This window comes from Piliocolobus tephrosceles, chromosome 16 (assembly GCF_002776525.5).
Source record: "Piliocolobus tephrosceles isolate RC106 chromosome 16, ASM277652v3, whole genome shotgun sequence".
NCBI classification, from domain to species: domain Eukaryota; kingdom Metazoa; phylum Chordata; class Mammalia; order Primates; family Cercopithecidae; genus Piliocolobus; species Piliocolobus tephrosceles.
This window is the reverse complement of record NC_045449.1, coordinates 74,590,508-74,602,732: the sequence shown is the minus strand read 5'-3', so window position 1 is coordinate 74,602,732 and position 12,225 is coordinate 74,590,508. Positions and strand designations below refer to the sequence as shown.

At 51.8% G+C, this 12,225-nt stretch overlaps 1 protein-coding gene across 3 annotated transcripts in view; it reads right to left on the bottom strand.

The window, feature by feature from the left end:
- Positions 1-12,225, bottom strand: part of RPTOR (regulatory associated protein of MTOR complex 1) — a 399,056-nt gene that overhangs the window by 128,612 nt on the left and 258,219 nt on the right. For all 3 annotated transcript variants that reach the window (XM_026455870.1, XM_026455869.2, XM_026455871.1), the window contains 2 exons: positions 3,455-3,555; positions 2,532-2,676 (listed from right to left, as the gene is read on the bottom strand). In XM_026455870.1, coding sequence (XP_026311655.1) covers positions 2,532-2,676; positions 3,455-3,555 — 246 coding nt within the window. The remainder of the gene's footprint in view (positions 1-2,531; positions 2,677-3,454; positions 3,556-12,225) is intronic.

Here is a 12,225-nt window from a genome sequence, read left to right as displayed (position 1 = left end):
CAACCACCAGGAGAATGCACCCAAAAGGGAAGCGGGAGGACGTAACCCCAAAACAACCAGGAGAATGAATCCACCCAAAAGGGAAGCGGGAGGACGTAACGCAGCAGGCCATGTATGGTGGGATGATGGGCCACGTGGGCTGGAACACTATAGGCGCACATTAACCCAAGCAGAGCCTCTGACACATTCAGGAAGGTCAGAACCAGGACAGGAGAAAAATCCAAGTGTCCACAGTGACCGTCAGGAAGAGGGGCTGCAGGGCACCCCTGTGATGCTGTCCCCAGGTTCTCTGATTCTCTAGCACAACAAATAAGCACAGGTGAGGGCTGGATCTGTGAGGCTCCAGGAAGCGGAGTCTGCAGAACAGCCAGCCTTTTTCCTGGGCAGGGAAGGGCAGCCCCAGCAGGGCTGGGAGAGGCTGCAGCTAGGCCTAGATGAGGACCTTCTACAAAGCAGGACTGATAAAAATGCCGGCCCTCAGAAAGCTTCTGAGGGGCCAGTACTAGAAAGCAGTCTCTAGACGGAAGAGGCGGGATGTGGCTGCCCCAGGCCGGCCTCGCCACGCGGCCTCTAGATGGAGAGGTGGGATGTGGTTGTCCTGCACCAGCCTCACCACACAGCTTCCAGATGGAGAGGTAGGATGTGGCTGCCCCACGCCAGCCTCGCCACACGGCCTCTAGATAGAGAGGTGGGATGTGGTTGCCCCATGCCAGCCTCACCACGTGGCCTCTAGATGGAGAGGTGGGATGTGGTTGTCCTGTGTTGGCCTCACCACGTGGCCTCTAAACGGAGAGGTGGGATATGGCTGCCCCACACCAGCCTCACCATGCGGCCTCTAGATGGAGAGGTGGGATGTGGCTGCCACATGCCCCTCCCAGCACCCCTCCTGGCCCGCTCACCCCTCCTGGCTGCTCTCTGTGCTCTGGCTCTGGTCTTTGACCACGGACTCCAATGTGATACCACTGTCTTTAACTCTACGCAGCTAAGCACATCAGACAGGTGCTTTTACATCTGGAGAAAACATACGCTAGAAGGAAAAAGGTTTTCCATGGACTGATTGCTGGTAAGGGGAACCTGCAAGCCCAGAGACCCTGACCAGCCCCGCTCTGAGTGCTCAACCGGCTCCCAGCGCTGAACTAGTTTTTGATCCAGGATCTGATGTGGCACTGACCCCTTCAGCTTTTTTTTTTCTTTTTCCTTCTCTTTCTAAAATAAATTTATTACAAAAACCTGTCTCAGAAGAAATAGAGACAGCATTTAAGGCCTTACTTTACTTAAAGGAATAAGGCCATTTTGAGAATATACTCTTTCAATAATGCTCTATTTATTTAAAAAAAGTTTATTTTAAATATTTATTCTAAACATTGCAAAGGCTTTTCAAACAACTCTCTCTTTTACAGCTCTGTTATTCATGGATTCGTGAAAAATAAATGTGTGGTGGTTTTATTTACACATTATTTAAATGGTGTACTTCAATTTTCTTTTCTCCCTATCAGGGTTCTCTATTTTATCTTACAGACTCTTAAGAAGGACACAGATCATGCATGCTTTAACTTTTTCTGTTTAAAGTCCAAGTGCTGTGCTGGGTATAATGTATTTCAATCTATCTCATATAAATATTAAAAATTAGATGATTTCTAACTTTTCTGGAGTGGGTGATGGGAGTGAGATTAGATTCCTTCTTGCTTCTCTGCATTTCCAGTGTTGAGGGAAAGTGGTCACATACACATTTAAAAAGAAAACACAAAACACTAGCTAAAGTAAACCTGGCCAGGAAAATACGCCATACAATAGCTTCTGAGGCTAGGTATACATGAATCGCTCTTTTAAAAATATTCGTGTTGTTAGGGTTTCTCCCATTGATGAACAGAAATATTTTTCTTTGTTTTAATACCATTTTAGAATTTGCCCAAACCTGCTTCTGTTAGGGCAGCCACAGAACAGAAAGAAACCAAACGTCTTCAAATATGTCTAGACTAAAAACAAATCACATCATTGTCACTGTTACTTCCATTAGGAGTTGCATAAATAGCCACTCAGCAATGGGACAGAACTATAATCAATAGTCATAAAAGATTACACTTACGAGCGTGTGTGTGTGTGTGTGTGTGAGAAATAAGCATAAAAACTAATTGATCGTGAGCCCAACAGTTTAATTCTCCAGGGCGATCTTGGATGCGCTTCATAAATTCAAGTCAGCAAGTTATTTTCTCACTACTGGTTTCTAAAAGGTCAGAAACTCTCTTGCAAAGTGCTGCCCCCCTCCGAGTTGCAGAGCTGTGAGGCTTCAGCTGACCACTGCTCCCGTGCAGTCCTAAAAGGCCCTCCAAGGTTTCTGCCCTCCGAAGGAGACCCCCATTCCGCTGTGTGGAGATCTCTGGGAACCCTGCATTTAGCTTCACTTGTTAATGCTACATGGGGTCCCTAAGTTAGGTGTGGGGCCTCCCTGCCCAGCTCTGTGCAATTCCATGACATCACAGTGCTGCGAAGGGCAGGGGAGCACAGCACCTGGAGGATCCTGAAACACTCACCACATCGCATGCATGTACGTGGGCGGCAGACGTGGGCTGCTGACGGGAGTGCAGTTGTACGACCTCATAATCCTTTCCGCCAATAAAAAATTTCGAAACAGACTAGCCACCAGTAAGTCCTGTCTGAAGAGCTTTTGGAAGAGATCTAAGGAGAGATCAAAGATAAAAAGGAATTTTCAGTGACTTGTGTCTAGCATTTAAAGTCAAATACACAAATTCACTTCTATCAAAAATTGCTAAAAACAAGTTGGGACTAATATGCATATTTCCCATCAGCACCACACACTCATGCTGAAACACGCACACATGCTTACACACATACACATGCGCACAAATATACATGCATGCACACGCATGCACACACGTACACAATGTATACAAAGATACACACCTATACAGATACATACACATGTACACACATATGCACACAAACACGTGCACACATATGCAAACACACACACAAATACGCGTATGTGTACACATGTGTGTACACACACGTACACGTGTACACCCACACAGTGCACATATACATACATGTGAACAAACACCCCAAATCAACCAATCAATAAACAAAAAATACAAACAAGTCTTATAACAGCAATTCTGGTTTTCCGCCAACGTGAATAATGCCAATGACTCTGAAGACAAGCCACTGGTGCGCGGTAAAGGCTGTGCGCACGGTCAGGGCCAACGCTGACATGCAGTCTCTCCGCACCACTGTTCTGAGAACCTGGCGTGTAGTAACTCACCCCCCTTGCAGAAACCTCCTTAGGTGGTCGTATTCTACTTTTCAGCCCCTGCCACTGCCTTCCTCGCTAGTGAGGCACTCACGGATCCTATCTGACTCCTCTCATGTAAAAGGGTCAGCTCCCCGCACACTCAAGGCCATAGCCTCCCTCCCCAAGGCCCAGCCCGCGCCTCACCGCGAGGGAGCACGTTCCATGCGATGGTGTCTGTGATGGCTGTGAAGATCCAGTTCAGCTCACCCAGGGGCGTCCTCCTGTCGTTCAGGCGGCCAGGGATCCTAGAAAACACCGAGCGTTCTCATGAGTGATGCCACAGCTCTGAGAGCAGGGAATGGAGGAGAGGTTGCAAGAAAAACGGGCGTAGGTGGCGAAGGGCTCTGAGCAGAGGGAAGAAGGCTCTGAGCAGACCCTTGGCGCGTGGCCGGAAGAATTAAACTCTCCATGAGCTCACAGCTCAGAGCTCAACCTCCATCTGCAGCTTTCCTCCCTCCCGCACACCTCCAAAACGACTGCTTTGTCCGGTGTCCCCAGACATACAGACCAAGCCCAGCTGGTCACACACATGGTTCCCATGGACCATGGACTGGACCCCAAGGGCAGTCCGTGGCACATACTGAAAGCAGTCCACATCACGCTCTGCAGGTTTACATCTCAGCCACGGAACGCTGTGGAAGCTCACCAACCACGCTGGGGGGAAATCTCGCCCACAAGGTCTACTTTGCTCCTGTGTATTCAACACGCAGCTGATACCCGTGACAGGGATGTGAAGATTGTCAGTGTGTGCACAGGCCCTGTCCTAAGGGAGCCGGGTCTGGGGGAAGGACAGGTAACAGGCAAATGAACAGGCACACGATTGGTGCCAAGTGATGGCAGATGACGCAGAGACAAATATGACAGACAGTGGGCGGGGGGATGAGGCTGCTGCCGTTTCGCACAGGGCAGGTGGCACCAAGGACCACTCCTCAGCCGTGAGGACAGAACATGCCTTTTGCAGCAACTTGGATGGAGCTGGAGGCCATTATTCTAAGTGAAGTAACTCGGAATGGAAAACCAAAGCCACACGTTCAGTGCCATGAGCATGATTCCGCTATCAAGAAGATTTAGCTGATCAGCAATTCCCACTGTAGGAACCATCTGATGGCACCGTCCTCATAGGAATAATGTTTAAAGAGGCGACGCATCAGCGACACAGGGTAGCTGAGTTAAGTGAACTTCTTTTCTTAAATTGTTGTAGTTGGAGTCCTGCTGTGTTGCCCAGGCTGCTCTTGAACTCCTGGGCTCAAGGGATCCTCCCGGCTCACCCTTCCAAAGTGTTGGGATTAAGGTGTGAGCCACCGCGCCCAGCCTAAGCGAGCTTCTTAATATAATTCTTCAACACATGCTCTTTCCTCCCACTAAATGCCTTTTCCTTTAGGAACAAAAAACAACGTCTTATTTCTTCAAAATAGGCTCAGTGATAGGACAAGAAAAATGAGAAATTGAGAAGTCGGTATAATATTCTGAAGCAGCACTGTGGCTCAAACAATGTGAGAAGTCTCAAACAAAGATTTCCAAATTCAAGAAAAATTTTGACCTCCACAGGGGAGACCAGTTTACCCAACATCAAGGTTTTGCAGTCAGGCTGCTGGCCAGGGCAGGGATGACTGAGAAGCACCTTTTTTCATGAGCTGTATGGGTGGGGGAGGGAGGGCGGGCATCATGAAGGATTCCCACCATTTAAAAGAAATCAGGGCCTGGAGGTGAACACACGGCACAAGGACAGCAGAGTCATCTCAGCCCCTCTTCCTTCTCCCCAGCCTGCTCTCGCTTCGGAACAAGCATGTCCACTGCATGCAGGAGGAACGGCCAGGCTGCCTGCCCTCCGACCTCCGAGCAGGGGAGTGAGGAAAAGCAAAGGTGCCCGTCCACCCAACAACCTGCGACGGAGCTTGGCCCACGGAGGTATGTGAGGGTGGGGCACACCTCCCAAAGAGAAGACATTTCCTTATGAAACGCAAGCAAACAGCCCGGGAACTCATTTTACCAGGTGGCTCATCTCAGCCCTCAAGCGCCAGTGCTGGCTGCTTGGGACATGGCCCGGGGAAACAGCACAGAGAAGGGGCACGGGGGGCACTGTAGGGTGGACATATCCAGTGCAAACAGGGGTGGCTGCCCGGGACATGGCCTGGGGAAACAGCCCGGAGAAGGGGCACAGGGGGCATCGTAGGGTGGACATGGAGCCCCAGCACACTTGTGTCTTGGGTCCCTCACCTGCAGATGAGAAACACATATGCTGAAAACCTTTTTAATGAAATTATTGACAAGATCGTCAATAACAATGTTCCACAAAAACACTGCCTCTTTCAAGCTACGGAACTGCCACCGAGCGCCGCCTGCCCTCCTTACCAAAGCCGTGCAGAGGAGGGAGGGCGCCCAGGCCACATGCCGAAGCTCTGTGGTCTAGGACCAGTAAACACACAAGTGGCCCAAGTGTGCAAGGAAGGCGGGCACGGGAGGTGCTGATCTTGAGCATCCTGTCAAGGGTTCTCTCTTCTCTCTCAACGTATCTGGAGTTAGTCAAACTACAAGGGCAGAGGACCGTCCCCAAACCTCAAGAAGAGAGGTGCCCAGGGCAGGGTGGGACCAACTGCAGAGCTCAGGTCCTCGCTGCATGGGGTTCAGACATGTTACCCTCCCAGCACGACTCTAACAACATGCCTGGAGCACTGTCAGTCCGGGAAGTGCCCGGAGTCTGCGTGTTCAGAGTCACACAGACATGAGCGATTGACTGACTGATACTGCGTCAAAGTCCACACTCCACATTACAAGGCTGGTCTTTCTGATGTGCGGAGCCCCCATCCTAAGGCAGCTGGATGTGTCTGTCTCTGCCCTAAACAAAGAGACTTCTATCCTGCATGAGTGTGCGCTGGCACTACCTTCTTTATCATGTGTAAAAGTCGGGAAAATCTATGTAGCTCATTACATCAACTTCCAGGAACCAACCAAGCCTGAACCGGAGGCAGGATGGGGACGGGGGATGCAGGGAGATGTGTGGCGCTGTGTCATCTGCCGTTGTGGAGCCCGAAATTCACTCCGAAACCCACAAGGGAGAAATGATTAAACAAACCATGCAACAACCACAATGCAGCAGCTACAAGCAATTAAATTGTTATGAACATTTCAATGATATAGGACGATGCTTTCTAACATTAAGAAGCAAGACAAATACTCTATCGTCACGATGACATCAAACATGTGCAAGAGAGACAACTGGAGGAAAAAAACCTCAAAATGTGATCATGGGGATACTCTTTCTTGCCTTTATATCATCAACATTGACTGCAATGAGTGTGCCCACCTGAGTAACAGGGAATCGCCGAAACCCTGGCTCCTGCATCTCCTCATCCTGGGCCCTGGTGATGCCGGGGAGGGAGCCTATGGGTGCAGCACAGCTTGGGCAGCTGCGGGGGCCAGGACTGCATCTTGGAAGAAGTGCAGGGACCATCACAAGCACAGACAGACCATTTGCCCACAGGCTGTTTGCAAACCAGGACTAAACGCATCCCTAACGTGAGCCCAAGTATCCTGAATGGAGTGAAGCTCATAGAGCCCCTGCTGTTCTTGAGTCTGTGACCCCTGGTTAACTGAAAGCTGCATTCTGAGCAGCAAAGAGCTTCCCATGAGGTCACACGCCCCAGCACTGGCACTGGATGGCCAAGCCATCAAGATAAACAGAGGCCAGATAGCACCAGTGTGTACTTAGTTCTGTTTTTACAAATTGGTATCTTGTGACAATCACCAGTAGATAAATGCAAAACTAGACTCCCCCAAAACGGTCCTGAAAATCCCACTGGTCTCTTCCCTAAGCTCATCATGAAACTAGACAGAGCCATCTGCCCGGCCAACTTCAGACAGACCCAGAAATCATTCAAGTACATGAACCAACCATCCAGTGAGTGAAATCTGATGTGACTTCTTGATCCAGCAGACCTGGTCCTACCCGGGGTGACAATGTGGAACCGAGTCCGGCACCCCTCCCTTTTCACGTCACATAAAATTAAATCTTTACAGAAACAATTTGTTTCTGGTTTCCTTTCTGTACCTGATCCTAACTAACGCTGAGCCTCGCCCAACTTGAGCCTCATGAGGGGACCAGAGAAGAAGCCTAGTGGCGTGGGGTGTCCACGTCAGACCACGTTTCATTCTAGAAGTTTCTTTAAACCTTCAAAGGGTTAAAGAGCAAGGTGGCTCTTTTAAAATTTAAATCTAGAGTGTTAATCAAGGACTTCTGCGTGAAAACTTTAAAAAGCTACAGTTGAAAACTCAACCGCTGGTCCCAGCTGTGCTGTGGCTGGATGACTCGTGGCGCCTGTTTCAGAGTCAACACAGCTGACATTGATGCAAAATGGCGACTAAAATAAAACAAATCACACTCCAACAACAGACGTGGCATGATGCCAGGGGTGGCCCCCTGACAGGGCCCGTGCGTCCTCAAACTCTCCTTCGCTGCCGTCGCCAGGAGGGTTTATCTTCACCTTCCCCCACACTTCCCGGGCTCACCTGCGGCATTCAGTTTCTTGCCAGGATTGATCTTCCATACCCCAATATCCAGGCCATTATGGTGACTCCGGCCCTGCTAGACGCTGGCAGAACTTCAGCATCCATACCCCGTTTGTGCAACCACCGTAGAGTGCCAGGCCAGCTCCAAAATGCCAAGCAGGTGCCCTTCCCCTAAGGCCCCTTCTTCTTCCCTGACGCCTCTGGCTGTCCCCACCACCACCCTCTGCTGGGAACTTGTCACTTAACAAGAACGACTGTGTCCCCGGCCCTCACCTTTGATTCTCCACCAGCTGCCTGAGGGGTCACAACCTATCACAGTCACTCTCCCAGGGGTGCTCCCCCCACCCGCCTCTCCCGGACCTGCCTGGCTCCCTGTCATCTGCCCGTCACCCTGCCTGCTCCCCACTTCCAGGGATGCTCCCTCCCCCTCCCCCTCACCTGCCTGGCTCCCAGTCATCTGCCCATCACCCTGCCTGCTTCCCACTTCCAGTACAAGGTGCCACCCACTCCTCGGGGCCCTGTCCCTCCCTGGGTCACCCACAGGTGCCCATCTGGCAGGTGCTCACCTCCCAGTCTCTCCAGGTTCGTGCTCTCACCTGGATTCTCGGTGGCGCCTACAGCTCTGTCTGCACTCAGGAGCCACAACACATGATCCCTTCCCCATGGGGTGACGGCCTCACTGTTGTCCCCAGCCCCATGCATGCGGAGGACAAGGACTAGGGGCAGTGAGGTCATCAGGACGTCTGCCCTGCAGACCCCCAGCCTTCCTCCTCCTTCACCTGCAGGCCTAAACTTGGGAGCCAGACAGACAGCGGCTTGAATTTGGCCAGACTGGCTCTGTGACCGTGGACTGGCTGCCTAGCCTCTCAGAGGCCTGGATTTTCCTCAGCATGGACATTTACACTACCTCCACCACTGCTGCCAGTCGGGCACTCATGCCACGCCTCCCGCTGTGTGGCTTGGCAGACCCAGGCCGCCAAGTCACCCACCTGCCAAGCCCACCAAGACTTCCTTCCCAGTGCCCTCGCCAGGCAAGTCTTATGTTCACATGTTTTTCAGATGGGGAAACTGAGGCTCAATGAGGGTGTGTCTTCCACTGGAGACAAGTGGCAGAAACCAGACCCAGGCCCTGCAGCCGCCTCGCAGGGACGCGAGGACCAGGGATGGGCCGGGGAGACCGCTGGCTGCTGGGGTTCGACACACAGTGGCTGCTGGGGCCTTATGCCTGTCCACCCTGGGGAAAACCCATGTGGCCCTGAAGCTTGCACTGGATAAGCTCTCCGTGGGCCCCTGCAGGCTCCTCTTACCTGCTGTGCGAAAGCTGGTTTCTGTCCTCGCCGCCCTTTCCAGCCACCTCCTGCCAAGCCCCTCACTCCAGTGGCCGCCCAGCCTTGCCTTTCCTCATTTGCCGAATCTGTGGATCCTGACTGCCTCTGCCCTAGCACCCTGCTCCTCCCTTAGTGACCTCTGGGAGCACCGCATCGCCAGCTCTCTTCACACCCTGGCATCTGCTCCAGCAGCGGCCCTGCTCCTTCCAGGTCTCACAACAAGGCGCTTTCCTTCACCCTCGGCTTGCCTGGCGTCGCAGCTCAAGTGTAACATGTAAAACCAAGCACAATGTCATCATCTCCACTGCTGGTCCCCACTCCAACAGCCCCTGTGGATTCGCTTTTCACTGAGGCTTGAAATCCCGGAGGCCCCAAGCCCTCAGCCGCTCTCTGTCCCTGCAGTGGGGCTAGCCAGGCTGCCCACCTCCAGATGCCGCTTCCCACCTCCTCTGCAGCACCCCGCAGCCAGACCCACGAGGCGTCCAGAAAGCATTCTCGGGCCATACCCTTCTGCTCCGGCTCACACTATGCAGGCTGATGGCTCTTACCACACAGCTGGGTCCCCACACCTACAAGGTTCGCCACTGATCATTGCAGTGGTTTTCCATTACTTTTTAGCTACTCAGACAAAATCTTATGCAGGACAAAGGAAAGCAAAACTCCTCTGGCTGGAGGAGTGAGGGCCAAGAGCCCAGGAGCTCTCTGACTGCCTGCAGAGAAGCTGCGTCCACGCCCCTCGGGTCTCGAGAATCACTCCGTGGAAGCCGCCTCGCCAGCCAGGAGGGTGCTCTGCACGGGATGGACTGTCCAGCCCTGAGTCCAGGGCACGGGGAGGCCACCCCACCAGCCGGGAGGGCGCTCTGCACGGGACAGACTGTCTAGCACAGGATGACAGCTGAGATCCTCCTCTAAATTTCTTTGGTGCTCAACTAATCCCTTACTTTCTTTGTCTTTTATTACCTACCAACATTCCATGGTTAATTTTCTGTGTAGCTAAATTCCCGTGGACAATGACTTGCTTTCCTTGGCATAAATCAATCTCACAGTTCCCGGCAGCTCCTTAAGCACATCCCGTGATCTCCACAGTCCACAGGCCTGGGCCATGTCACTTCCCCACTTAGAAAACAGCTGCTCGCACTGATGCCGATGGCTGTCTGCTGCCTGTCGACAAGGGCTGGGTCCTTGGTGGGAAAAAGTGTGGTGCAGGCACAGCCCCAGCTGGTATGCACAGGGGCTGGTCCAGTGTTCAGATGAGGCCTTGCTCTGTTCTGGGTGGCCCTGTAGCACAGCGGAGCTACAGAGTCTGGCCACCTCCGAGTTGGACTGCCACCTCTCTCTCCAAGGGCCCTGCAGAGGCTGGACCACCTGTGAGTTGGAGCGACAGCTCTCTCTCCATGGGGCCGGCAGAGCCTGGGCCCGGTGTACATCAGGTCCATCTTCTGTCCTGGCCTCTCACAGGTGTTACTTCCAACAAACCTTGTGCACCCCTAGCTGCCTAGTGTCTGCTCCCAGCACAGCCACGCGGCCGACGTGGTGGAGGCTAACTCAAGCGTGTTTACCTTCCTTGTGCTATTTTCTGTTTCTCCCCATGTTTCTATTTTACCGAATACATCGCTTTCCAGCCACGTCAGACTTGTCGGTCTCAAACATCCTGTGTGCTCTGCTCAGACCACCCTCCTGTCTTCTTGGCTTAGGGGGCACCTATGAATCCTTTGTCATTTGGCTCAAGTCCTGCCTCCTCTCAGGACACTCCGCTGGGGCCTCTCGCACCCCAGCCCAGGGGCCCCGCTGGCGGCTGCAGCGTTGAGGCCTGCCCAGAGAACTGTGAGTGTCTCTGCAGTAAGAGACACTGCAGTCCAGGCTGCGTCTAAGCTGAGGTGTGGAGCTCTCTGACAGTGAGGACTCAATGCTTTCTTCATCTCGCTGTTCCGATGCTTAGCACGAAGCGTCGGATACAGAACAGGTGCCGTGTACGTACTCGATGAGCCAATGGGTGAGTCCCCCTGAATGACTGTCAGGCTGTACACACACAAAACGTCAAATGAAAAACTATGGCTTCCAAGAAACAGGACAAACTCACTAAAAATACTCACACGATGATAAAAAAGAAAACAAGATAATACAAATCATCCCCAATTCCATCATCTAAGAAGCTCGTGAAACACTCTGGTGGCCATTCCCCTAGATTATCTCTTTGTGCACAAAATCAAAAACATACCCAAGAATACACTTAGACAAAAGTCTGGAAGGGTATACACAAAGTGTTAATAATGACGATCCTGGCATGCTGGAGACAATGCATGATTTTAATTATTTTTGCTTATGTGTACTTAAAAATCTATGCTGAAAACATACAATTTACATATTAAAGAAAAAGAAAACCTTTCCCCCCTTTTTTTAAATAAGAAGGAGGCTATAGCAAGTTTCTTGAAAAGGGAAGATATTTCAAAACTGTCTTACAAAAAAAAATTTTTTTTGAGATGAGGTCTCACTCTGTCACCCAGGTTGGAGTGCAGAGGCTCGATCTCAGCTCACTGCAACTTCTACCTCCCAGCCTCAAGTGATCCTCCCACCTCAGCCTCCCAAGTAGCTGGGACAACAGGCACACGCCACCACACCTAGCTAATTTTTTGTATTTTTGGTAGAGATGGGGTTTTACCATGTTGCCCAGACTGGTCTCAAACTCCTGAGCTCAGGTGATCTACCCACCTCGGCCTCCCAAACTGCTGGGGTTACAGGCATGAGCCACTGTACCTGGTCAAAACTGTATTATTTCAAAAATTTCTATCATCTCAGATTAAATTCAATTAAAGAAGGAGGTCGGGCGCAGTGGCTCAAGCCTGTAATCCCAGCACTTTGGGACGCCGAGACGGGTGGATCACGAGGTCAGGAGATCGAGACCATCCTGGCTAACATGGTGAAACCCTGTCTCTACTAAAAAATACAAAAAAAACTAGCCAGGCGTGGTGGCGGGTGCCTGTGGTACCAGCTGCTCAGGAGGCTGAGGCAGGAGAATGGTGTAAACCCGGGAAGTGGAGCTTGCCGTGAGCTGCGATCCGGCCACTGCACTCCAGCCTGGGC